The sequence below is a fragment of the Balaenoptera musculus genome, chromosome 14, assembly GCF_009873245.2.
Source record: "Balaenoptera musculus isolate JJ_BM4_2016_0621 chromosome 14, mBalMus1.pri.v3, whole genome shotgun sequence".
Classification (NCBI taxonomy): Eukaryota; Metazoa; Chordata; class Mammalia; order Artiodactyla; family Balaenopteridae; genus Balaenoptera; species Balaenoptera musculus.
The window spans coordinates 67,138,851-67,166,826 of record NC_045798.1 but is presented as its reverse complement, the minus strand read 5'-3'; the positions used below and the strand labels follow the sequence as shown (position 1 = coordinate 67,166,826).

The window sequence follows — 27,976 nt, the reverse complement described above, 5'->3', positions numbered from 1 at the left end:
AAGCCGCGGGCGGGGTGCGCGGGCCCGGTCGGGAGAAGGGGAGGGGACATGGCGCGATACCTGGGCTCGGGCGACGGCGAGGGGCGTCCGCTCTCCCGCGGCGGCTCGTCCGCGGGGGCGCCGGGCCCGTCGTTCCCCCGGCGGCCCGGAGCGCTCCTCGGCCCCCGCGCCGAGGCGTCCGGGCCAGGCCGCCCCTCCTCGGCGCCGCGCCGCTGCCCGCGCGGGCCGGGCCGCCTCGAGCTCCCGGGCCGCCCCGCGGCAGGGGGCCCCTCTCGCGGGGCGCCCGGCTCCCCTCACCCGCTCCCGCCCCCTGGGCGGCCGTGGAGCCGAGGGGAGGGCAGGAAGGGCCTCCAGAGGAGAGCGGGCGGCCGCGAACGCGGGCTCCGCCACCCGAGCCGCTCCGTTACCGCAGCGGCGACGACGACCAGGGCCGTGTTGTTGCTGCCAACTTGTCGAGAGGACACTGAGCATGCGCGCGCAGACACCACATCCGGGTAATTTCAGGGTTTGGCTCTTTTCCCCCGCAGCTTTCCTTTCTCTTGGCTGCCCCCGCCTCCAGCCGGAGTGACTAGGGTCGTTCTGCGCAGGCGCCCGCGGGGCAGCACAGTCGGCGGGGAGCCCAGAGTCCCAGCCTGGGATCGCCCTGGCCGAGGGCGCTTCCCGCAAAGGTCGGGGGAAAGGCCGCTTGGAGGGAGTGGTCATCAGACAAATGGGCGTCCCTTTGCCAAAAAGTACCCAAGCAGCGCGGGAGAACTCGGCGTGTAGTGGGCGTCCAGTAAGTTTATAAATAGCGATCAAGCGGGCCTCGTTTATGAGGACCAGCGTGGGCACAAAAATTAGACTTTAACAGCTTGCTCTGGGGAGAAGGTAGTTGTAGCAGTTTAGTACTTTGGAAAGAGGCTAGGATGACTGCAGCCCTGGGTCACTAGAGACAAAGGTGTTTAAACTCTCGAGATGCCTTGTTAGGTTGAAGAGGTGCGCAGGCCAATCATAGAACCATAGATTTGAGAGCCTGGACAGGTGTTACGAAAAGTCAGTGGTTTCTGTTGGAAGAGATTTAGTCAGACCTCGGAGTTGTAAGGGACTTTCATGGTCCTACAAGACACCTGTTAACTAGGTTACCTGCTGGGTAGGGAAAGGTGTAAACTCTGCTCTTGACTTTATACTTCTTTTATTTGAAAAATTTACAGGATGAATGCATTTATTTGATATTCTTAAAGTTTCAGAAAACATATACTAATTACATATATATTTTTTCACCAACCAGGAAATATTTCTGTTGCGGTCCCACCAAGACTTATTACTATCGGAAGGCTCTAAAGTCATGTCTTAAGTCTTGTCGCCCAGAAACTGTCTATTCCCCCACCTATGTTTTACACCCAGTTCCCTAATCCCATGCTGTCCTCTCTTTCACAGCTTGGGCTCTTTCCTCTTCTGCACGACAGCCTCTAAAACTGTCGTCTTCAAACTGGTGTTCCCTGGGGTTTATGAAGACGTCCCAAGACTAGTTTTAAGGGAATTCATTTCCAGATGCCTCACTGCAATGTGTACTATAGTCTAAAATTTCTCAGCTTGGGACTTTCCTGGCTGTCCAGTGGTTAACACTCCATGCTCCCAATGCAGGGGGCACAGGTTCGATCCCTGGTGGGGGAACTAAGATCCCGCATGCCGCATGCGGGCAAAGATTTAGAAAAAAAAAAAAAATTGCTCAGCTTGAGAAAGCACCTGAAGACACAGCATCCCCTTTCAAAACTGTTCTACTCCCGCCATCCAACCAAAGTAAAAACTCTCACCCATTACTAAGGCGCATCGATCCAAGATGTAAAAAACCTCCAGGACAATTCAGAGGAGCAAGTCAGAAATTGGTGTCTGTGCTGAGAAAGTGAATGACTCAAAGCGAATGGTTATAAGTTATCTTGCAAGTTAGGTGGTTTTCAGTTATTTGCTATCAACAAAATTGAAGGAAAACCTAACTATGTGATTTGATAATAGATCAACATGTGATTCTTGGCAGTATACCTCAGAAGGAGTTAAAAGAATTGAGTAACATTGCTATATCTGAACTTCTTCCATTGCTATCTCTAGCAATTATCTATACACATGCATCTTGTCACCTTTGCCGTACTCTGTTGGCCAGAAGCAAATCACAAGTCCCACCGCCTCTCAGGGGAAAGAGAGCACACAGGACATGAACACCTGGAGGCGGGATCATATGGGGCCACATTAGAGTCTCTATTTATTTATTCAAAGGACAATTCCTCTAAGCTCAACCTCCTCAGAATTTCTTCAGTTTCCGTTGCCTCCTTGTTTAAAGGAAACCTGCCTTTCCCCTGGGACACTGCTTCCCCTCCCCCTCTCAAGTAGTAGGTCCTGTATTTTCAACCATGAGCCTCATAGACTGGGCCTGGAGGTGAGGTAGGCCTCCTGCTTGCTCCTCCACAATGCTTCCAGACCATCCCTCTCTCTCCTCCCCATTAACCTGCAGCTTTAAATCTTGTCATTCAGTATCCCTCATCACTGCTCTCATTCCCCTTCATTTTTTCATCATTTGCTCTTGTCAGTCACTCCAATACCATTTCAGTCTTAATCCTAAGCGGTTATAATATATAACCGATGATCATCCCCATTCCCTGCCCTCTCAGTTCCTTGACGTCTCCTCCAAGGATCTTGTCCTACCCTAACTCAGCCACTTATTCCCTTGGCATAATCACGGGAGCCTAATCAAACTCAATAACTTCTTCACAATTTCAAACACCTCACACTCTGAACACCCCCTCCTATTTCCATATTTCCCTGTAGTACTCGAACTCCAACAACTCTGCAATCCACTTATCCTCTCTCCCATCCTTACCCAGCTTACACTCCTGGCCAGTCATTACAATCACTCCCTGGCACATACTCTCAACCCCCTCTCCTCTTCCCCCTTTGCCGTGCTTACTGGGCAAAACCACAATCCTGATTCAAGCCAGCTCTCCATCTACTTCACATCAGCCCCCGTGCATCTGAATGTGGCTAAAGAAAAACACAATCACGCTGACTAGTTTCACTTTAATTTCATCACCTGGAACTTCAAGTGGGTCCTTAGTGCTGCCCAGGAATTCTACTTCCCTCTTCCATTCTTCTGGATGTCATACCTCTCTGTCCTCCAACCTGTACCTCCTTCCCTCTCATCCTCGTTTTTGATTCATAACCTTGTTTCCTATTCCAGTGAGAAAGTTGAAGCAATGAGACGAAAACTTACACAGAATCTCGCCATCTCATCTACCCATGCCCACATACCAGCATCTGTAACCTCTTCTCCACCTTCCCTTCCATTACGTAGGTGAATTTTCCATGCTGCTAGCTAAAGCCAGTCCCTCTGCTAAGGCAATAGACCCCAATATCATCTTGCTTAATCAAGGGTGTCACCATCACTCCACCAATTATCCTCCCTCTATCTTATCAATGTTTCCCTCTCTACTGGGTGATTCCCATAAACTTTTATAAGCAGCTGTTATTTCTCCAGTCCTACAAAATCTTCTCTTTGACCCACTTCCACTGGCAGTAACTGCCCCATTTCTCTGCTTCCTTTGCAACAAAACTCCTAAAAGAGTTTTCTGTGCTGTCTCTAGTTCTTCTCCCATTCTAGAGCAACAGAATACATACCATATGATACAATTAATATAAAGTTGAAAAACATGCCAAATATGATGTATATGTTAAGACTAATACATAGGTAATAGAATCATAACAACACACATGAGATTACGTATGTGGGATATTTTAGGTCTTCAGCTGAGAGGGTCTCCCACCCTCTCTTAAACCCACTCCATTCATGCTTTCATCTTTGTCACTTTGTCAAAACTGTTCTTGTCAAGGTCAACAATGAACTTCACATTGCCTAAGTCCAATGACCTATTCTCAATTATCATCTTAAATTGACCTCTTTATAACAACTGATACAGCTAACCACTTGATTCACCTTTTTTTTTAACTACACCCTCTTGGTTTTCCTCCTCATCACTTCATCAGATCCCTCATTCCCTTACTTCTTTCTTCTTTGTTGATTCCATCTCTTCTCCCAGACCTTGTAATGGCTCAGGGCTCATTCCTTGGATTTCTTCTCTTTTCTATCTCTACTCACATTTCATTGGTGATCTAATCAAGCCTCCTGACTTTCAGTACCATCTAAGATACATGAGATCATCATATATGATGACAACTCCCTAATTTATATCTTCAGCTCAGACCTCTCATTTAAATTCCAGATTATGATACCCAGCAGCCTACTGCACATATCCTCCCTCAAATCTGTTCAGCTCAACGACCTCCCTGTCTCAGTTGATGACAAGTCCATCCTTCAAGTTGCTCAGATCAAAAGCCCTGGAGTCATGCTGGACTTCCCTCTTTCTTATTCATCCCATGTCTAGTCCAGAGTCAGAATATCCCTCACCACCTCCACTGCTGCCCCTGGTCTGTTTCACCATCATCTCATGCTTGGCTTAGTCTTCTAAAAGCTCTCCCTGCTTTCATGCTTGCCCCTTAGAGTCTATTCTCAACATAACGGCCAGAGTGATCCTCCTAAAATATAAGTCAGATCATATCATTCCTCTGCTTAAATCCCTGCAGTGGCTCCTCATTTCACTCAGAGTAAAAGTCTATATCCTTAAAATAGTCTACAGGGTTCTATGAGACCTATACCATCACCACATTTCTGATCATTACCTCTCTAATCGCATCTCCTGTTACTCTTCTCCTGGATGACTCTGCTGTAGACTTACTGACCTCCTAGCTGACCTTAGAAGACACCAGCCAGGTTCCCAAGGTAGGACCTTTGCATTAGCTGTTTCCTCTGCCTAGCACACGTTTCCCCAGATATCTGCATTGCTAATTCCCTCACTTACTTTAGTCAAATGTCATCTTCTCAGTGAGGCCCACCCTGACCTTTTTGAAATCACAACCTATTCTGAACCCTCATTCTGCACCCCAGATCACCCTTACCCTGCTCTATCTTTTCCCATAGCTCTTTTCTTCTAACATACTGTCTTATTTACTTATGTGTTATGCTTAGTGCTTATTGTCTATCATCTCCCCCTAGAATGAAAGCTCCACAAGAGCAGGGATTTATCTGTAGTGTTTACTAAGTTATCCCAAGTGCCTAGAGTTCCTATTGACATATAGGAGGTCTTCAATAAATATTTGTTGAATGAATGAACAAGGTGTTTCATGCTTCTATCCATACAAGTGGAAATGAGAAATAGAGTTCACTCTGAACCCTATTTTATTCTGGCAAAAATATTCTACACTTTAATGGTTGATCAAAATTCATAGTATGTAATTTAGATAAATTAGATATTCAAAACTGAACCAAAAGAATAACAAAATTATATTGGTAATACTATCGAGATAAATGTTTTAAACTTAGAGACTCAAAGTTTTTTTTTTTAATTTTTATAGGGAAATAAAATAGGCTGATCAATAAAAGACTTTCCAGCCTAAAATATTACATTAAAATATTCCGGGGCAAGTGGAATGGAAATATAAGATAAAGAGATAAAGAATGATGTTAAACTTCTTTTAAAGAAATGCTTGTTTATGTATTTTTTAAATGGATGATAGATGCATCATGATATTTAGATTCCCTTGGATACACTTAAAGAATGATGTAACAATCTTATTTTTAAATGCCAGTACCTATAATATGCCAAAAATAACAAACTTTGCCATTATTTAAACTTAAGATGAAACATTTTACATATGACCTTTAAAAATACAAGAAGAAACATAGTTTGTCAAATTTCTTTTAGGAAGTAAGCAAGAAATTTTGAAGACCACAGCCCCCAAAGGATCTAAGCTACCACCTTTCCTGAGACCTCCCTGGGTGAAACGTCTCAATTCCCAGATGCATCTCTGTCCTGGGCAGGCAAAGGCTTGAAATCTTTCCTTCCCTTTTATTTTCTTTGATGGCTCCACCTCCTATGAACTGGAGCTTCCCCAGGGTGAGGAGAATACAGAGTTTTAAACTTTTCATCCCAGAGGTGGAGACAGAGAGCTCTCACCTCCTGTACTGCCCACCTAGGAAGGAATAGAATAATATACAGTATTCTTGTGGAAATGACATAGCAATTAACAGCTCCAGGCAAGAGTTAGTACATGAACATTTTGGGGTTAACCCAGTGTTTTGGTTTTGTTTTCCAGTTATCCAAGTTGCCTCTGAAGATCACTTAACATTGATTAACCACTGTGTTTCCCACATTCCTAAAAGCACTATAGTAAACTCTGTCATCTCCTCTGGCTTAAAGCGTAGGAAGTTATGCTTGAGGGTGACTGATGTGCATTTGACTATCAGGTGATTTGTTGTTTTAGCTTTAGAGGCGGCCAAAGCCAGACTTGATGAGGAAGAGAGAAGATGGGTGGAGCCATGGCTCCAGTTCCCTTCTTTCTTGCTTGCTTGCTTTCTTCCTTGCCCTTTCTTTCTTTTCTCTTTCTTTTCTTTCACTTTCTTTTCTTTCTCTTTCTCCCCTTCCTTCCTTCCCAAACCGCCATAATAGCTAGATCCAGCAAGGGCCACAAGGGCAGCTGTGGACAGATTCCCGAGGGGGGAAGGGGGTGAAGGCAGGAAGGAAGGAATTAGGTGGGAGGGGAAGGGAAATCACGGCCCACCTTTGTCTGGTGGCAGTCCTCTAAGTATAAACAGAGGCTGGGAGGCAGCTGAAAGTGTGGGACAGGAGCAATACAAGCCCTCTTCATCAGTCCTAACCATTCATGCGATGAACGTTTTATTCAACATCTACCAGGTACCGAGTTCTAAGGGATTCTGAGATAAATCTACTATAGCACATGCCCTTGAGTACCTCCCAGTCAAGTGGGGGAAGAGTGAAGTGTTAGTAGACAATTCTGGTGATGTGGGGATGGAATATGTGAGAGAAAAGAGGGCAACCCCATCTTGCCTGAGGGAGTTCAGAAGTCTTCACAAGACAGTGACATTTGAGCTAGATCTTGAGGTAAAGTAGGAGTTTGCCAGTAGAAAGGGATTGAGCGGGGACTTTCAAGGCAGAGAAAACAGCCTAGAGATGTGGAAGCGGTTGGTGTGTTTGTGAATGATTAAAAAAATTTCAGTATGTAGCCACAGATATATTTGGCCATATACAAAACAAAACATAGTACACTACTTATAAGAGGTTACTTATTGTGGCATTGTTTGCTGTAACAGGCTGTTGGGAATAACTCAAATGCTTACCAAAAGGAGGCTGGTTAAATAAATTATGGCACATCCATACAAAGGAACACTATATAACTGTCAGAGTAAAATTTTTTGCTGTACCTGTATGGAAAGATCTCCAAGGTTTACTGCCAAATGACAAAACAAGGCCCAGGACAATGTGTATATTATGCTATCTTTTCTGTTAAAAAGGAGGAAAAGTAATGTGTATTTATGACAGCTGTGGTTGCGTGGAGTGGAGTGGGAACTGGGCAGATGGGGGATGGGTGGGAGGAAAGTTTTCACTGTACACTTTCTTTTATTTTTGAACCATGTGAATGTGTTCCCTATTGAAAAAATTAAATTGAAACTTGTTTGCAACTTGAAATTCAAAGCGACTGGAACGTATCTTCTTCTTCCTCTCCTATAAGACTCAGTGACCCTCTAGGAGCCCTGATGTTTTTCAAGGTTGAGCACCCTTTCTTTCTGCTTCCAGAATAAGCTGTGAGTTCCCTGAGGACAGAGGTTCTCTTCTCTCACTCTCTCCAGAGTGCCTAACACTGGGCCTTGCATGGAATGTTAGAATATTTGTTGAGTGAATGCACGGAGGGGAGAGGTGGGAGATGAGGCTGGGAAGATAGATTTGGGGCCAGCCTATGAAGGAAGACATGCTGATGAGTTGAACAATGGAAGACAGGTATGTTTGGGGTTTTTTTTTTTACAGTTTTATTGAGGTATAATTTTACATTTACAAACTTTTTTAGGTAGAGAGATGAATTTGGGTAAATGTATACATCGTATAACCTCCACCACAATCCAGTTTTAGAACACTTTCATCACTCCAAAATGTTCCCTTCTGTCCCTCTGCAGTTAATCCCCACCTCTGTACTCCAGACCCCAGGTAACCACTGACATGCCTCCTGTTGCTAAGGTTTTGGTTTTTCTAGAATTTCATATAAATGAAATCTTAGAGTATGCAGATTTTTGTATCTGGATTCTTTCACTCAGTTGTTTTTGAGAGCCAAAATGTTATTGTGTGTATCAGTAGTTAGTTCCTTTTTACTGTTCAGTAGTGTTATATTGTATGTATATGCAAATCCATAGAAACAGGAAGTAGATTATTGGTTGTCTGGGGATAGGAGAGAGGGGACTTGGGAGATATAGTGTTTCTTTTTAGGGTGATGGAAATGTTCTGGCATTAGATGGTGCTGAGGGTTGTACAAAATTGTGACTGTACTAAAAGACACTGAATTGTACACTTTAAAATATTAAAACTCGTAGAAACAGAGAATAAAGTGGTGGTTGACAGGGGCTGGGGGGCAGGGGAAGTAGGGAGATGTTGGCCAAAAGGTACCAGTTTCTAGTTACAAGATGAATAAGTTCTGGAGACCTAATATTATATGCTGACTATTGTTAACAATACTGTATTGTATACTTAAAAGTCGCTAAGAGAGTAGATCTTACATGTTCTCACCACAAAAGAAAAAACAATGTAATTATGTGAGGTGATAGATTTATTAACCTTATAATGGTAATCATTTTGTGATATATACATGTATCAAATCATCACTTTGTACACTTGAAATTTAAATGATGTTATATATCAATTATATCTCAATATTGTCCCCATGTTGAGGGACATTCTATAAGAGAACTGATCTTTATTTTTCAAAAATGTCAATGTCATGACAGACTAAAGAACGGTTCTAGATTGAAGGAGACTCAATAGACATGACAACTAAACTCTACACGTGATTCTGAATTGGGTGTGGGGAAAAAATTGCTATCGAGGACATTATTGGGACAATTGACAAAATTGTAATATGGACAACAGAATCAATATTAGATTTCCTGATTTTGATGACTGTAGTGTGTGGGGCCAGGACTAGGTGTGGCAAGCAAGGCTCCTAGAGTGCAAAATTTAAGGAAGCCCCCCCTTGGGATCACTCACTCCCAGGCCTTGCTTGCCTTCCCCTAGATCTGGCCCTGGTGTTGTGATGATGTAAGAGAATGTCCTTGTTCTTAGGAAGTACACACTGAAGTATTAAGGGGAAAGGCATACCAATGTATGCAACTAACCCTCCAAGAGTTCAGAAATATTAATAATATTTATATTGGTAGAGAGAAAATATTAAAGCATATGTGGCAAAATGTTAATATTATAATTGGTGAATAGGGATAAAGGTATACAGAAGTTCTTTGTACTATTCTTGCAAATTTTCTGTAAGTTGAATTTTTTAAGTCACTTGCCCATGTGATAAAGTTCCTGTAGCAGCAGAGCTGGAATTTGAACCCTCTGTAGCCTCCAGCCCGCCGCACACTGTACCGTGTGGAGCTGCCCGGTGACCCTTATAGTTATAAGCTGAAGCCAGGGCCTCGGAGGGCCTCCTGACCAGGTGCCTCAGGAAGGAGGTGGCCCAGGTGCCTTAGAGCAGTGTTTCTCCAACTTTTAACATGCACACAAATCTCTTGGGGATCTTGTTAAAAATGCAGATTCTGATTCAGTGGATCCCAGGTGGGGCTGGAGTGTCTGCATTTCTAACAAGTTCCCAGATGAGGTTGGTACTGCTGCTCCCTAGATCAGAGTTCCGGAGGCAAGGCCCTAGACTCTAGGGCCCAGAACTATAGGGTCTAAAATGCAAATTTTATTGGGGAGGGCAATAATGGTAAGGAACATTTAGGAGACAGTCCACAGTTGTGATTCTATGCACTTCAAATGGTTTTCAATCATAAGGTCAGCTTTCTTTTTTCAAACATCCTTTCATTCAATGTACATGCAGAGTGAGCCTACTGGATGCCATACTTTAGAGTAAGGAATTGAATGGTGATGAACATTAACTGAAAGGGTTATAATTTATCCAGTCTTTCCCCTTCCCTAGGAGACTCCAAATCAGCCTTAAATCTAGACAGTTTTTAGTCCAACAAGTGAAATTGGCATCTAACAGTCTCACAAAGCACCGAGCTGATCTCCCTGTGCTATGCGGCTGCTTCCCACTAGCTATCTATTTTACATTTGGTAGTGTATACATGTCCATGCCACTCTCTCACTTCGTCCCAGCTTACCCTTCCTCCTCCCCATGTCCTCAGGTCACAGGCACAAGAGGGAACATTGCAGGCAGGGAGTGCTATAAATGATGATATCATCAAAAGCAAAAACAAACAAAAAAAAGAGTTGGCATCTGTGCTATGGTATCATTTTAGGGATGTAAGAATTTTATAATGAATATTTGTACAAAGGGTTTGTAGCTTTCAGCTCTAAGGGGGAAACTATCATACCTTAACGTCACCAACGTCTTTTTATTTTTGAAGCATTTTTCCTGGGAGACAACCTTGAGGAAAATCATTAGCTCTACCTTGAACCAAAATTACAGTTACGATTTTCTTAGAGATTTGAGGATAATCCCTTTTAGAGGGGAGGTACTTGAAGGAGAAGAAGGATGCTGTGAGCATCTCAGCAGCACATACCCCACATCTAACCCTCAGGAAGGAGCCGTGTGAAGGGTGAGGATACCTGGTTCCAAGACTCAGCCTTTCAGTCCCCCTCTTCCAAGAGGAGGAGGCCGGCAGAGCCCTCACCTCTCTGAGGCTCCCAGAACACTTGCCACTGCTCTGAGCGTTTTCTTTCCCTTTTTCCCAGTGGCAGCTGCTGCCTCTCTGCTTTTGCTTCTTCCCCTTTCCTTTGCCTGGCTGACTTTCACTTCCCTGGCACTTCTGATAAGCTGCACCCAGCTGCTGCCTTTTTTTTTTTTTAATTTTTATTTATTTATTTATTTATTTTTGGCTGTGTTGGGTCTTCGTTTCTGTGCGAGGGCTTTCTCTAGTTGCAGCGAGCGGGGGCCACTCTTCATCGTGGTGCGCGGGCCTCTCACTGTTACGGCCTCTCTTGTTGCGGAGCACAGGCTCCAGACGCGCAGGCTCAGTAGTTGTGGCTCACGGGCCCAGTTGCTCTGCGGCATGTGGGATCTTCCCAGACCCGGGCTCGAACCCGTGTCCCCTGCATTGGCAGGCAGATTCTCAACCACTGCGCCACCAGGGAAGCCCTTTTTAACATCTTTATTGGAGTATAATTGCTTTACAATGGTGTGTTAATTTCTGCTGTATCACAAACTGAATCAGCTATACATATACATATATCCCCGTTTCCCGCGCTCTTGCGTCTTCCTCCCACCCTCCCTATCCCACCCCTCTAGGTGGTCACAAAGCACCGAGCTGATCTCCCTGTGCTATGCGGCTGCTTTCCACTAGCTATCTACGTTTGGTAGTGTACATATGTCCATGCCACTCTTTCACTTCGTCCCAGCTTACCCTTCCCCCTCCCCGTGTCCTCAAGTCCATTCTCTACGTCTTATCTTTATTCCTGTCCTGCCCCTAGGTTCTTCAGAACTCTTTTTTTTTTTTTAGATTCCATATATATGTGTTAGCATACGGTATTTATTTTTCTCTTTCTGACTTAGTTCACTCTGCGTGACAGTCTCTAGGTCCATCTACCTCATTACAAATAACTCAATTTTGTTTCCTTTTATGGCTGAGTAATATTCCATTGTATATATGTGCCACATCTTCTTTATCGATTCATCTGTCGATGGACACTTAGGTTGCTTCCTTGTCCTGGCTATTGTAAGTAGAGCTGCAATGAACATTGTGGTGCATGACTCTTTTTGAATTATGGTTTTCTCCAAAATATACAAGCAGCTCATGCAGCTCAGCTGCTACCTTTTAACTGTCCCTACACTTCCTGCCCTCCGCTCCCTCCCTGCCTATGGCTACCCAGAGCTTGCCGGAGCCTGGCCTGCAAGGTGAACCTGGTGGAGAAGCACTGCAGGATCCAGGGTGTGCTCCTAAGTTGCGAGGGGGCCACAGCCCTTTCTGAGTTCGAGCAAGACTCTCCTCCATTGCTGGGTACCTGCATATCCATGCACGCATCTTTAATCGCCAAGGAAATGAGAAGGCCCTGGAGGCCACTGGTGGTCAGAGCTGTTTCCTCTCTCTCCTTTTCAGGGATGCTGGTTATCAGGTCAGCTCCTACCTGGTTCAACAATAACACCTATCCTCTCTAAAAAAGATGCCCTGGCTCAGGAGCCCCCTCCAGACTGGATGTCCCATCTGCCCTCCCCAGCACAGAGATAAATGGCTTTGCAGGGGAGCTTTCTGGTCTGAACTTGCCTGAGGCTACGCCGGTTAGTTAGAATGCAAGTCCTAAATCCTATCCTAACCGCAGTCCACAAAGTCCCCTGGGATAGGGTTCTTTGTTGGACGGTTTGACCCAAAGGCCCTGGAAGGCAGGCTTATGCCCTCCTCCCCTACAGCCTGCCCTCCATCCTAACTGCTCCCCCAGGGAGCAAATCAGAACTGATTCTTCAGCAAAGGAAAAAGCCACAGTGGGCAATCACAGGCCAGGCCTAGGGTTTGCCTCCCTCCCTTCCCCACTTTCCCAACTCTCAGTCATCCGTAGGGCCCAACCCTCTGTCTACCAGTGACTCGGTCTCAGCTGATCTCATCCAAAAAACCACAAGCCCCCAACTGGCACGTGATTTCCTACCATCTTGTATGTTTGCATTCTCCTTCATTAGGAGACAATAAAATAGCGGTGGGCATTATGGATGAGCTTCGGAATCAAAGGGACCTATGTTCAAATCCTTCTCCATCACTGTGTTCCTAGGCAAGTTACTGAATCTTCTCAGCTTTAGTTACTTCATCTGTAAAAATAGGTATCATCATACTTCTTTAAAGTTTTTTCCTTGAGAATTAACTGAAAATTCTCTCCAACAAAAATTTATTGTGTCTACTGTTTGCCAGGCCCTGCTCTAGATGGGGATGTAGTGGTGTATGAGACAAATTCTTTGTCTTTAAAGCGCTTACATTCTACAGACAATAAACATGTAGCCAAACAAATAATATAATATTAAATAGTGATTTTTTTGTTTTTCAAAAAGATCATAGAGAATGACTAAATTTGGAGAGAGGGTGGAGTAGTATTTTAAATAGGGTGATTAGGGAAGGTTGTCTGAAGAGGTGACATCTGAGCAGACCTGAGGTGTAAAGGAGTGAGCTATGCAAAAATCTGGGGAGAGCAGGTATAAAGATCCTGAAGCAGAAATGAGCCTAGTGTGTTAATGTAACAACAGTAGGATCAGTGCAGATAGGACAGGGTAAGAGAGAGGAGCAAGGTTGGAGATAAGATCAAAGAGGTAATATGCGTGGGAAAGATTTAGCATGTAGTAAGTGTTCCATAAATTATTCTTGAAGGGATCTCATTTTCCTAACAAGGCTGTATGCTCTTGAGGGCGTTCATATTGAACAAATATTTACTGAGTGCCTACTAGGTGTCAGCTACAGTGCTACAAGATAGGGATATAATAATGAACAAGACAGTCGTGGGAGAGAAAAATAATAAGAAAATGAGCAGGGTGCAGTGCAGGATTGTAACCTTAGGAGCTGAACTTGGACTCAGGGGCATCCTGACGCTTGCCATGCTATTATACAACACTGCTTAGGAAAGTGCCCAGTGAATCATTATTTGAATATTAAGAGATGGAAAAAGAGATACAGGGTAAATATGAACCCAAAGAACTCCATTTAATATCACTCAATATAGACCTTAAAGTAGAAAACATCATAAGGGACAAAGAGGACTTCATATGCAGTATAGACTGAGAAGCTATAAAGATTATAAACTATATGCACCTAACAATATCACTTCAGAAAAATATAAAGCAACAACTGATAGAAGAATCAACAACCATAATTGGACATTTAATATAGAGATCTTCCTTAACTTACTATGGGGTTATATCCTGATAAAAAGTTGAAAACACGTTTAATACACCTAACCTATTGATCATAGCTTAGCCTAGCCTACCTTAAGCATGCTCAGAACACTTAACATTAGCCAACAGTTGGGTAAAATTATCTAACACAAAGCATATTTTATAATAAAATGTTGAATATTTCATGTAATTTATTGAATACCATACTGAAAGTGAAAAACAAAGTGGTTGTATGGGTACAGAATGGTTGTAAATGTATCAGTTGTTCATCTGGTGATGAACAAGCCTGGTGATCTTGTGGCTGACTGGGAACTATGACTCACTGCCACTGCCCAGCATTAGGAGAGAGTATTGTACTGCATGTCGATAGCCCAGGAAAAGATCAAAGTTCAAAATTCGAAGTACAGTTTCTACTGAAACTGTATAGCTTTCCCATCATCGTATATTTGAAAAATCTTAAGTTGAACCATCATAGGTCAGGGACTGTGTGTATTACCTTAGAAACTGATAGATCAAATAGTTTGTTTTTTAAAAGTGAAGATAAAAAAATATATATTTTTTAAATAAATTCATTTATTTTATTTATTTATTTTTGGCTGCATTGGGTCTTCGTTGTGGTGCGTCGGCTTCTCATTGCAGTGGCTTCTCTTGTTGCGGAGCACGGACTCTAGGCGAGTGGGCTTCAGTAGTTGTGGCACGGGGGCTCAGTAGTTGTGGCTCACGGGCTCTAGAGCGCAGGCTCAGTAGTTGTGGCACACAGGCTTAGTTGCTCCACGGCATGTGGGATCTTCCCAGACCAGGGCTTGAACCTGTGTCCCCTGCATTGGCAGGCGGATTCTTAACCACTGTGCCACCGGGGAAGCCCCACATACTTTCAATTCAAGTTCAGAACTGTGTAACCTCATCCATCTTACATGTATGTCTCCTTTCTGCCATGTCAAAATCTCAGTTCTCAATGACATCACAAATTACTGCAATGAGAAGCCTGTGCACCACAACGAAAGAGTAGTTGTGGCAAGCCAGGGCACAGTACACGCACAGTAATGAAGACCCAACACAGCCAAAAATAAATAAACAAAATAAATTTAAAAAAGAGGCCAAATGCACAAATTTTAAGGGGAAAAAAAATCCATAGATTTGATGAAATCAAAATTAAATATTTCTGTCCTATGGAGGCCATCATAAATGGAACTAACAGACAAGTGGTCAATTGGGAAAAGTTATTTGTAATATTCAAAATCAACACAAAATAAATATTTATAATATACAAAAAAACTCCTTTAAGATAGCTTTAAGGAAAAGACAGGGAATCTGACAGAAAACTAAATGAGCATAGGATACGAAGAGGCAATTCACAGAAGGAGAAACCTGAATGACTAATAAGTCTAGGAAGAGATGTTTAACCTCATTAGTAATCAGTGAAATGTAAATCAAAACTAAATACCATTTTACACCTCTCAGACTGGAGAAAAGAAAATCAGATGCCATTAACTGCTGGCAGTGGGTAGGGCAACAGGACGCTTAAGGTACTCCCGATGGGAGTGTAAGTGACTGCTCCTGGCGTGGTCATTCAGGAGAGCCCTGGGCATTACTGCGTGAGGATAAGGCTGGGTAGCCCTAAACCCCAGCAGTTCCACTCCTGAGCTTATCCTCAAAAGAAACTTAAGGTTGTTGTGAGAATCAAATGAGCTACATTCAAGAATCAAAGATTAGTTCTCTTGCCCCATCCCTTTTTGGCAAACTCTTATTTCCAAGTGGCTCTCAGACTTTTTCACCTGGATGTACGGAATGAAGTTGGCAAAAGGGATCTAGAAAGGGAATACCCTTTCACAAGATGACTGATTGCCAGCACTTGTCAGTCACTTCCTGGTTAACAATCATAGGAGCAACAACACTTTACACCCTTTGGGCACTTAAAAATTTGCTAAGCATTTTTGCATGTGTGATCTCATGTCAGCTATTCAATAATTCTGTGAGGAAGGTGCCATTAACATTTTAAGTTAATTTATTAAATTAAAAAAAAATTTTTTTAAATTGAAATACAGTTGATTTACAATATTTTGTTAGTTGCAGGCGTACAGCAAAGTGATTCGGTTATGCTTATGTATGTATATATCTATATTCTTTTCCATTATAGTTTATTACAAGGTACTGAATATAGGTCCCTGTGCTATACAGTAAATCACTGTTGTTTATCTATTTTATATATGGTAGTGTGCATCTGTCAATCCCATACTCCCAATTTATCCCTGCCCCTTCCCCTTTGGTAACCATAAGTTTGTTTTCTATGTCTGTGAGTCTGTTTCTGTTTTATAAATATGTTCATTTGTACTAATTTTTATATTCCACATATAAGTGATATCATATAATATTTGTCTTTCTCTGTCTGACTTCACTTAGTATGATCATCTCTAGGTCCATTTGTGTTGCTGCAAATGGCATTATTTCATTATTTTCTATGGCTTAGTAATATTCCACTGTATATATATACCACATCTTCTTCATCCATTCATCTGTCAATGGACACTTAGGTTGGCTCTTGTAAATAGTGCCTCTATGAACATTGGGGTGCATGTATCTTTTCGAATTAGAGCTTTCTTGTTTTCCGGATATATGCCCAGGAGTGGGATTGCAGGATCACATGGTAGTTCTATTTTTAGTTTTTTAAGGAACCTTCGTACTGTTCTCCACAGTGGCTGCACCAATCTACATTCCCACCAACAGTGTAGGAAGGTTCCCTTTTCTCCACACCTTCTCCAGCATTTATTATTTGTAGACTTTTTGATGATGGCCATTGACTCTTTTTTTTATAGATAAGGAAACAGAGGCTCAGAAGATAAAAATCCAAAGAAGTCTCATAGCTACTACTGAGGATTGTCAGGATTTATATTGGATCAGATAGCTAGGGAGCACAGTGACCTGTTAGGTTATAGTAGTTACTACTCTTTTGGTTGCAAATAATAAAACTTCGACAGGAACAACTGAGGGAGGAAAGCCCTAAGGTGATGGGGAAGGCTTTCATTTCTAGCCAAACTACAGCTGCTCTTGTCCTAGCTTTTCCTGATCTGTAACCTCTCACTGCTCCTCCCCACTCTGCCCTCAGCATTAAACACACCAGACCCCACCTCCTCAATCTCATCTACCGTCATCACTTCCTTCCAAGGCCTCACTTAGCAGAAACCACCACGGATGAAGCCACCACTGCTACTTCGAGGGCATTTGCATTAGTAGGATCTTAAAAAAAAAAAAATCAGGAGAGAGTGATGAGAGAGAAATATGACAAAGAAAACAAAATGCCAGAAGAAAATATACAAATGGCAAAAATATACTATTGAAAAGAGGCTCAATAGTAATAGTCATCAGTGAAATGCAAATTGAAACCACAATGAGACACCTCTTTATGCCTACTAAGATAGATAAAATTAAAATGATTTGCCATGCCAAGAGCTAACAAGGATGTGGAGCACCTGGAATGCTGGTAGGTGTGTAAAATGGGACAGTCACTTTGGAAAGCAGTTTGGCAGTATCTTAAAAAATTAAATGTACATTTACCATATGACCCAGAAATTCCACTCTTAGATGTTTATCCCCCTGCCCCAAGTTGAAAATATATGTCTTCACAAAGACTTGTACACAAATGTTCATAGCATCTTTATTCAAAATAGCCAAAAACTGGAAATAACCCAAATGTCCATCCACAGGTGAATGTACAAACAGATTGTGGTAAATTCATTCAATGACCTACTATGCAACAATAAAATGTCATGAATTATTGATACATGCCAAAACATGGTGGTTGGGACACCCAATTTGGGCATCTATATATTATATACAGTTAAATAATTAATTATTCTTCTACAGTATTTATAGTTTGGAATATTTATGTTGCAGTTCTTATGTTAACTAACCATTCCTTGTGGTGTTTCTCAACCTTACCTGATAATAAGAATTACCTGGTGCAATAGGCTGAATGATGGCCCAACTGTGTCCATGTCCTAATCTCTGGAACCTATGAATATTACCTTATATGGCAAAAGAGACTTTTCGGATGCGATTAAATTAAGGATATTGAGGTGGAGAGATTATCCTGGATTATCTGGGTGGGCCTCATGTAATCATAATGGTCCTGACTAAAGAGACACAGGAGGATTTGGAGTCAAAGGGAAAGCAATGTGATGTTGCAAGCAGAAGTTGAAGTGGTGCACTTTGAAGATGGAAAATGGAGCCACAAGGCAAGGAATACCACTAGAAAGCCACTAGGAGGGACTTCCCTGGTGGCGCAGTAGTTAAGAATCCGCCTGCCAATGCAGGGCACACAGGTTTGATCCCTGGTCTGGGAAGATCCCACATGCCGCAGAGTAACTAAGCCTGTGTACCACAACTACTGAGCCTGCGCTCTAGAGCCCGTGAGCCACAACTACTGAGCCCACATGCCACAACTACTGAAGTCCGCGCGCCTAGAGCCCATGCTCCGCAACAAGAGAAGCCACCACAATGAGAAGCCCGCGCACCGCAACGAAGAGTAGCCCTCGCTCACCGCAGCTAGAGAAAGCCCACGTGCAGCAACAAAGACCCAACGCGGCCAAAGATAAAAAGGAAAAAAAAAAAAAAAAAAGCCTTGTTTTTAGAAAGCCACTAGGAGCTGAAAAAGGCAAGAAATTAATTTTCCCCTCAGAGTCTACTGAAGAAACCAGTCCTTTCCACCTTCTGACATTCGTCCATTGAAACTGATTCTGGACTTCTCATCTCCAGAGCTATAAGATAATAAATTTATGTTGTTTTAAGTCACTAAGGATTTTGGTAATTAGTTACAGCATCAGTAGTAAACTAATACACCTGGGTTATTTGTTAAACGTACAAATTACCATTCTTCTCCCCTGTAAATTCTGATTCCATTGGTCTGAGTGGGGAGCCCAGGAATCTGTTTTCTAACAAAGGTCCAGGTGATTTTTACCTTCAGACAAATTTTGGAACTACTACTATAGTGGATTGTGATAGCCCAGCCAAATTCCTCATCACCAATTTTCTGGTAACAGACCCCATCTGCTTTGATTCGCGTGTGGAGACGTGACCAAGTATTGATGAATCCTGGAACTCACTTGAGTGCTTGAGACTGGTCCACGGGTGGACATATGGCTCACATTGGCCAATCACAATCCTTCTCTGTGAATTTATACATGGAAGCCATGCTTTTTCTTTGTACTGGGATTGCTATGCTAGGATGGATCATTGGACTGCCATTGCTGGCAACCGTCTCTGACTACACGGAGGAAGCCCATCTGCAGTAGGAAAGGGGATAACAAACAGAGGAGAGCAGAGTTAAAAGTTAGAAGGAGAGAGAGGGAAAACCCTGATTCCTCTGAGCTCTGGATCCAGTTGCATCTGATGCTGGTACCATCCCTGTTCTTTGGACTTATAAGAAATCGATAAATTCTGTTATTGTTCAAGCTCATTGAATGGGTATTCAGTCCTTTGAAATATAAAGGCTCCTAACTATCATACTGGGGTGTTATGTGGCCTAGATCCCTTACATTGTCTGGCTTTCGCTTCACCCATTTCTATGTCCAACATCAAATGTTTCATACTTGTCTATGCCAGTTTACACTCATCTGATCAGAATATATATGCTAATTGCATGGAGATTTTAGTCATTCTGTCTCTGCCACTCACGCTAACTCCTTTACATCATAAACCAAGTAGAGTCCGTGCCCATCAGCTATATGTTCAGGCTACTTCTCTTTCTACTTCAGATCCTGCTCCCTCCTAACTATTTAGTGACAAGAAATTCTGGGGTGGTGGCTCTCTTCCAGTGGAAACAGACTCTTCAAAACTATGATCGCTTTTGTTCAAAGTTCTGTCTACAAAAATATCTTCTGCTGCCACATTATGTGGGGTTTCATAGGCATCTTTAGCTTGAAGTGAGGAGCAAAGAGGTTGAGTACTTGACTGGAAGATTCCCCGCCATTATTCAAGTTATTTCTTCAATGATTGTTTTTGATCTTTCAATTCCAAAGTTTCTCATTTCTAGCAGATGCAGTTAAACACGGTTATCTGCAACATTTTCCTGGTATAAATCCTCATTGTCAAGGGGATGGGCCTATAGCATTACAAACTGGGACTGACCAAAGGAGGCTTTACACACAGACCACCGTTGGCAAGTACTGTCAGGTCCTTCGTACAGTCTGGCTGTAAAACTTGGTGGAAGAATTCCTAACTTTTCCCTCTGCCTGGAGAGTGGAAAAGGACACTGGCTAATAGTCAGAAAACTGAGTATAGTCTTGGCTCTGCCATTTATTACCACTTAGTAAACTTAGGCAAGTCAGTTAACACCTCTTGGTTCTAATTTCTTCATCTGTAAAATGAGATTCATGATACTCCCCTACCTGCCTACCTCACTGAGTGATTGTAAACATTAAACAAGGTATACAGACATAGGTATTATTATGCACTAAAACAAATGTAAAGTTTAATAATGGAACCCTACTCCTAGACATCTTTATTTAAACCTGGGATTGTAGAATTGTGACTATTTCTAAGATTGAAAAAATGGATTGCTTCTCATAAATCAATTTATTTAATATCCATACATTATAATGAGTTAGGAATTATGCGGGCTCATACACAGAGTAGCATCAAATTCAGAATATCAGAATATTACCATATGCAAATTGTTGAAGATTCAAAGTATGGGTACACATAACAATGTAAATAGATGCTACAAATTTCTGCAACACATGCCTAAAAACAGTCTTCAGCAGATATTTCTAAATTCTGTCTAGATTACAGCTTTTGAACAAAACAAAAGCCCAGTGGATTTGGACCAGGGCTCTCTAAAATCTCCTCCACCCGACAACTGTCTTTATTTAGTACTAAATTTAGAGCAGATGGAGAAACCAGCGAGCAAGACAATGCCTGCATCTGCTAATAAATTAATACCGCTGAGCCAAACCAGTAGAAAAATCTTAAGTGGGCTCTACATGTTAGCTGAGCTACAAAGAATGCAGGGCTCCTGCTTCTGAGGAGTTTATAGTCTATATAATTTACATATGCTATTGTTTACCAACATTTTTTGAGAACTTACTATATGCCAGGCACTATTCTTAGTGTTTTATTCATATTAACCCATTTAATCCTCCCAACACCCCTGTGAGATAGATAACTGTTATATTATCCAGTTTACAGAGGAAGACACTGAATCTCATAGAAACTAAGTGACTTTGCCCAAGGTCACATGCTACTGACAGAGCTAGGATTTCAAACATCGCACTCTTAGCCACCATGCTAAACTGCTCTTCTAGAAAGACACAGATAGAAAGGAACAGAATGTCCTATGACTTCACTTCATATTTACTATGAGGATATGGGCTGGGGGTGCAGAGTGAATTATTTCCTTGAAGAAATGATTTCATATTGAAAAATGATAGGGCCTCCCTGTCATTCAGTTTATATACATCCATTCATTCAACAGATTTTTTTGAGTGTCTATCTAGGTCAGGCTGCTCTGATGAAATGACATTTGAGCAGAGACCTGAAGGGAATGAGAGGGCGAGCTCTGAATGTAGCTGGGGATGGAATGTTTCAAGCTCAGGAAACAGTAAGTAGAAAAGCCCTAAGGTGGGCACACGCTTGGTGTGAGGAACAGTGAGGTGACAGAAAGAGTGGAGGATGATAGGAGATGAGATTGGAGCAGAGTGAGATTTACCATGAAGCCAATGGCACTTGCCTGGACCTCTCTTCCTGAGGGGAATTTTGGGAGTTGTGGAGAGTTCTAGATGGGGTGGTGGAGCCAGGCTGCAATCTGGAAGAATTTCTGTGTAAGCACGTCTGATAAATTGCCTAAAGAGATATCAGAAGAAAGGGATCTGAATTAAATTGTTGAGATTTATTTTCTAATTCTAAATTAACATCAGTTCTGTACCTAATTTTATATTTGTAGTTTGCATTCTTTTCCTTAGCAAGGACCCACGTCCCTCTTTCCTTTCCCTCCTATTCACCTATGGTGTAAGCCTCAGGTTTGGCAAAATCTGGGTCCCACCCTAGACCCGCGAGATTGGAGGTGGCAGTGGATAGGGCTGATCACTTAGGACCTGGTAGAACTTGGTTGGGATTTTGACCTTTACTCTTGAGTGAGATGCAATGTTATTGGGGAATTTTGAGCAGAGTAGTGACGTGACCTTAATTATCTTTCTAAAGGGTCACTCTGACTGCTGACCTTGAGGCAGACTGTGTAAAGAAGAACAGTCCAGTTGAAATACAAGGAGAACCACATATGTCATTTAAAATTGTTTAGTAGGCACATTAAAAAAGTCAAGTGACAGGTGAAATTAATTTTAATAATACATTTTATTTAACCTAATATGTCCAAAATATCATTTCAACACATAATCGATGTAAAAAATGATTGAAATATTTTATATTCTTTTTCTCATATTGTCTGAAATCCAGGGAATATTTTCCACTTATAGTACATCTTGGTTTGGACTAGTCACATTTCAGATGTTCAGTAGCACATGTGGCTAGTTGCCTAAACAGATTCAAAGCAATGTGTCCTGGCCCCAACCTTCCTAAACTGGGGGTTTGTAGGTACTCCCTACCCACCCTCTGGGCTGGTGGAGTACTCTGAGGGCAGTTTCCAAACTCCATGGGAGTTAAAGGTGAAGTGAATGATGAGGGAACACCCCGGGCTCAAATTTGAGGTTTGACAATGATAATGTCTAATTTGTATATAGTACTTTTGGTTTTAATTGTTTATCTATGTTAAATCATTTAATCTTCATAACAATTTATTCATGGCAATCCTATTACCATTCCAGATTCACAGATGAAGAAACTAAGGCAAAAGAGAGACGAAATAATTTATTCAAGACCACACTGCAGTTTTACTTCAGAGTCTGTGCTCCCATCTACTACACCAGTGGTCCTCCCGGTAAAATATTTCATCATTCCTGTTCTCCTTTTGCTTGTTTTCCATTCTACTTACCTTTATTAATAGTATTCTTATGCTTTTTTGCATACATTTATTGATCATTCTATCATATTTTTCTGTAACAAAAATCTGAATATATTGAAAACAATTTTTTTATATTTCTTGTGACCAAAAAATTTCTTATGGATTGACTTATCATTAAAATTATAAGTAGTTATAATTGATCAAAATAACCTAATTACAAGTTACTAATATGAAAAGTTAAATTTTATTGGAAATACATTTCTTTTTTTTAAAATTTATTTTTGGCTGCGTTGGGTCTTCGTTGCTGTGCGTGGGCTTTCTTTTTAGTTGCGATGAGCGGGGGCTACTCTTCATTGAAGTGTGCGGGCCTCTCATTGCGGTGGCCTCTCTCGTCTTGGAGCACCGGCTCTAGGTGCGCGAGCTCTAGAACGCAGGCTCAGTAGTTGTGGTGCACGGGCCTAGCTGCTCTGCAGCATGTGGGATCTTCCTGAACTAGGGCTCGAAACCGTGTCCCCTGCATTGGCAGGCAGATTCCTAACCACTGTGCCACCAGGGAAGCCCCGGAAATACATTTCTTAAGTGAGATCAATGAGTCTTTTTTTTTCTTTCTTTTTTTTTTTTTTTTAAACATCTTTATTGAAGTATAATTGCCTTACAATGGTGTGTTAGCTTCTGCTTTATAACAAAGTTAATCAGTTATACATATACAATATGTTCCCATATCTCTTCCCTCTTGCATCTCCCTCCCTCCCACCCTCCCCATCCCACCCCTCTAGGTGGTCACAGAGCACCGAGCTGATCTCCCTGTGCTATGCGGCTGCTTCCCACTAGCTATCTATTTTACATTTGGTAGTGTATATATGTCCATGACACTCTCTCACCCTGTCACATCTCCCCCCCCCCCCCCCTCCCCATATCCTCAAGTCCATTCTCTAGTAGGTCTGTGTCTTTATTCTTTTTTCTTTTTTACAATCAGTTCTGTGTCCATTTTTATGGTCAGGCCACTTAAGATGGTTGTACATCCCCTGCTAGATCAGTGCCTGCTTTACCAAAACCCTACGCACATGACTGACCTTCCTATGTATTAGGTCCAGGCCCCAGCTGGTGATTGTTCTTATCAAAGAGGCAGTGAGGGGCGTGCCCCTCTACTGGTTTCCCTGGTAACTAATGAGTCCACCTGACATTAATTCACCTATAACTGGTAATCTCCCCTTCCCCCAGAGGCGAAGACTGCCACCATGTCCTGCCTGCGGGCCGCCACACACGATGGGGTGTCGCTCCAGGACCTTGCTTCAGACGTGTAAGCTCCACCATCCATTAAACCATTGATGTCTCTGTTGCTGACTCCGGGCTCTTTCTTCGGTCTTGAAGCTGGGCAAGCACAGGCTTTGTAGGCCCGTGGGGTGCAGCCCAAGACCATTGATAAATATTACTTAACACTAAAGCATGACCAGGTTCAATATCCATACTATCTCTAGTTTTCATTTTTATAGATGTGAGCCCTGAGAATCTTGTTTTATAAGTGAGTAAATGGGGATGAAAATAACTTTGTAATAATAATGTTACTCAAGTTTTTGAACCATGTCCAAATTGTGTACAAAAAATTACATAGCGATTGGTGATTGCCAGGGGCTGGGGGGATGGGGAAGCAGGGGGTTGTTGTTCAATGGGTATAAAGTTTCAGTCATGCAAGATGAAAAAGTACTTGAGATCCATTGTACAACAATGTGTATATAGTTAACAATACTGTAATATACACTTGAAAATTGTTAGGGTAAATTTATATTATGCGGGTTTTTTGTGGTTTTCTTTAACCACAATTACAGAAAAAAAGAGTCAAGCCTGATCCATCAACTGATGAATAGCTAAACAAAATATGGTATATCCACACAACGGACTATTTATTATTCAGCCATAAAAAGGAATGAAGTTCCGATACATGGACATAAACTTGGATGAACCTTGAAACATTATGCTAAGTGAAAGAAACCAGGCGCAGAAGATCACGTATGATTCCATTTATATGAAATGTCCAGAATAAGCAAATCCACAGAGACAGAAAGTAAATTTGGTGCTTGCCCAGGGCTAGGGGGATGGGAAGCTGAGGGGTGATAGTTAGAGAGTAAGGGGTTTCTTTTCTGGGTGATGAAAATGTTCTAAAATTAATGATGGTGATGGTTGTACAACTCTGTGAATATACTGAAAGTCATTGAATTGTACACTTGAAATGAGTAAATTGTGAGGTATGTAAATTATATCTCAATAGAACCGTGTTTGAAAATTACATAGTGACTGTATTCATTTTCTATTGTTGCATAACAAAATACCAACAAAATTAGCAGCTTAAAATACCATATATTTATTATCTCACAATTTTGTAGATGAGAAGTGCGTTGTGAGGGAGGGGGTTTGTAGTTGTTGACTGAGTTTTCTGCTTAGGGTCTCACAATCCCAAAATTAAGGTGTTAACAGGGGCTGGGCTCTTATCTGGAGGCTCTGGGGAAGCATGTTTCATTCTTGCTGTTGGGAGAATTAAGCTCCTTGCAGCTGTAGGACTGAAGTCCTGTTTTCTCACTGGCTGTTGGCTGGGCACCACTCTCAGCTCCTAGAGGCCACTCTCAGGTCCTTGAATGTGCCCCCCTGCAGCCTGCAATAAACTGTCAAATCCTTATGCTTCAAACCTCTCTAACTTATCCTTCTCCCTCTAGCCTGAGAAACAGGCTAGAACAGTACTGCTCTCAAACAGTTCCCCTGATTGGGTCAGGTCAACTAAGATAATTTCCATATCTTGCAGTCAACTGACTTGGGACTTTAATTATATTTGCAAAATCCATTTACAACCAGTACCTAAGATCAGTGCTTGACTGAATAGCCAGAAGATAAGAATCTTTAGAATTCTGCCTGAATTTTTCATCAAAAATGTTCTTTTTTTACCAGCTTTATTGGATATAGTTGACATATAACTCAAAAATGTTCTTAAGTCAACTTTTCATTGATGTATAACCCACGTACAGAAAAATGCCCAAATCACAGCTGAATAGCTCGATTATTTTCACACCAGGAATATACCCATATAACCCCCGTCTAAGTCAAGATTTTTAAGAGTTTTTTTAATGTATTATTGTGGTAGGCAGCCTCTCAGATGGTCCCCCACAATGACCCCTGCCTCCTGGTATTTATGCCCTTGTGTAATGCCTTTCCCTTGAGTGTGAGCTGGACTTACTGATTTACTTCTAATGAATAGAATATGGAAGAAGTAATAGGATGTCACTTTCAAGGTTAAGTTGTGAAAAGACTGTGGCTTCTGTCTTGAGTGCTCACTTTCTCTTGGGTTGCTTGCCCTGTAGGAAACCAGTTGCCATATTATGAGGCAGCCGCATGGAGAGGCCCATGAGGCAAGGGACCAAGGTCTGCCAACAACTACATAAGCTTCCTTATATAGGAGCTGTGGACCCCCTCGGTTGTCTTTAGATGAACCCACAGCTCTAACTGGCAGCTTGACTACAACCTAATGACAGATCTAGAATCAGAAGCACCTTGCTAAACTGTACTGATTCCTGACCTACCAAACTGTGAGATAATAAATAACAATGTTTTGGGGTAATTTGTTATGCAGCAACGCATAACTACTATTAAATCCTAGATCCAAATCCTTTATCAGCTATAGGCATCATCAAATATGTTCTACAACTCTGTGGCTTGCCTTTTCACTCTTTTGATAATATCTTTAGTGAATAGAAGTCCCTAATTTTAATATCCAATTTAACAATCTTTTCCTTTATTTGTTAGTGGTTGTATTCTCTTCAAGAAATCTTTGCTTTTCCTAGGTCAAGGAGCTATTCTATGTTATCTTCACATTTACATAAAAGCCATTTGGAACTGATTTTTGTGTACCATCGTTTAATGCAGGCATCAAGGTAACTATTTTTCATTATAGATATCTGACTGACCCTCCATTTATTGAGAAGGCAATCCTTTCCCCATTGCATAGGAATTCCAAATTTGTATAAATAAAGTGACCATATATGAGAGGAGTTTTTTTCTGGACATTATCCTACTCCACTGGTTGATTTGTCCTTCTTAAAATAATATCACATTGTCTTAATCACTGCAATTTTACACTAAGTAAAATATCTGCTAGTGTTAAGTCTTCCAATTTTTTTCTTCTTTCAAGACTTTCCTGGCTATTTTTGATCCTTTGCATGTCCATATAAACTTCAGAAATAGCTTATCAATTTTATCATATGTATATCCACATAAAATGCTGCAGAGCTTTTGATTGGGATTGCTACAGATAAATTTAGGGATAAATGACATCTTTCCAATACTGAATCTTCCAAATTTACTAACATGGTATACCATTCTAAGTTTTTGAGTCTTCTTTAATAAATATCAATGTTTTGTAGTTTTCAATGGAGGGGTTTCACATACCTTTCATTAGATTTATTCCTAGCTTCTTGATGGTTTTGATGTTCCTGTAAATGGCATCATTAAATAAAATTTCAATCTGTTTATTGTTGGAATATAGAAATAAAATTGATTTTCTTTATACTGACTGAGTATCCAGCAACCTTGCAAATTCACTGCTAATTCTAACAAGTTATCTGCTCATCCTTTTGGAGTTCCTATGTACATAATCATATCATATGCTAACAATGAGAGTTTTATTTCTTCCTTCCCAATCGCTAGACCTTTCATTCCTTTTTCTTGCCCTAATACATTGGGTGAGACCTTCAAAACAATGTTGTATAGAGGTGGTATTAAGTGAGCCTCCTAGTCTGTTTTTCATCCCGTGGAAAAAGCTTTCAATATTTTATTACTAAACGTATGTAATATTTACTGTATTTTTTGCAGATAATATTTATCAGATTAAGACATTCCCTCCTGTTCTTAATAATGCTAAGAGTTCTTATTATACATGAGTATTAAATTTTACTGAAGAAAATTTTGTACCTATGTAGATTATTTTACCACTTTCCCCCATTTTTTAAAATTGGGGGTATAGTTGCTTTACAATGTTGTGTTAGTTTCTCTGTACAATGAAGTGAATCAGCCATATGTATATCTATATCCCTTTCC

General features: G+C 41.5%; 2 protein-coding genes across 3 annotated transcripts in view; one reads left to right on the top strand and one right to left on the bottom strand.

Annotated features, from left to right (window-relative positions):
* Nucleotides 1-192, bottom strand: part of SMAD4 (SMAD family member 4) — a 57,475-nt gene extending 57,283 nt beyond the window's left edge. The window contains exon 1 of one of the 2 annotated variants that reach the window (XR_005022579.1): nt 61-192. The gene's annotated coding sequence lies outside the window, so the exon portion shown is untranslated. The remainder of the gene's footprint in view (nt 1-60) is intronic. The other variant, XM_036874259.1, reaches the window with a different exon arrangement.
* On the top strand, nt 49-26,856 carry LOC118906729. Its single transcript, XM_036874299.1, has 4 exons — nt 49-494; nt 22,761-22,873; nt 24,119-24,197; nt 26,725-26,856. Exons 1-4 carry the CDS (start codon nt 49-51, stop codon nt 26,816-26,818), a joined length of 732 nt encoding a protein of 243 aa, XP_036730194.1. The 3' UTR covers nt 26,819-26,856.
* The last annotated feature ends 1,120 nt before the right edge of the window (nt 26,857-27,976 follow it).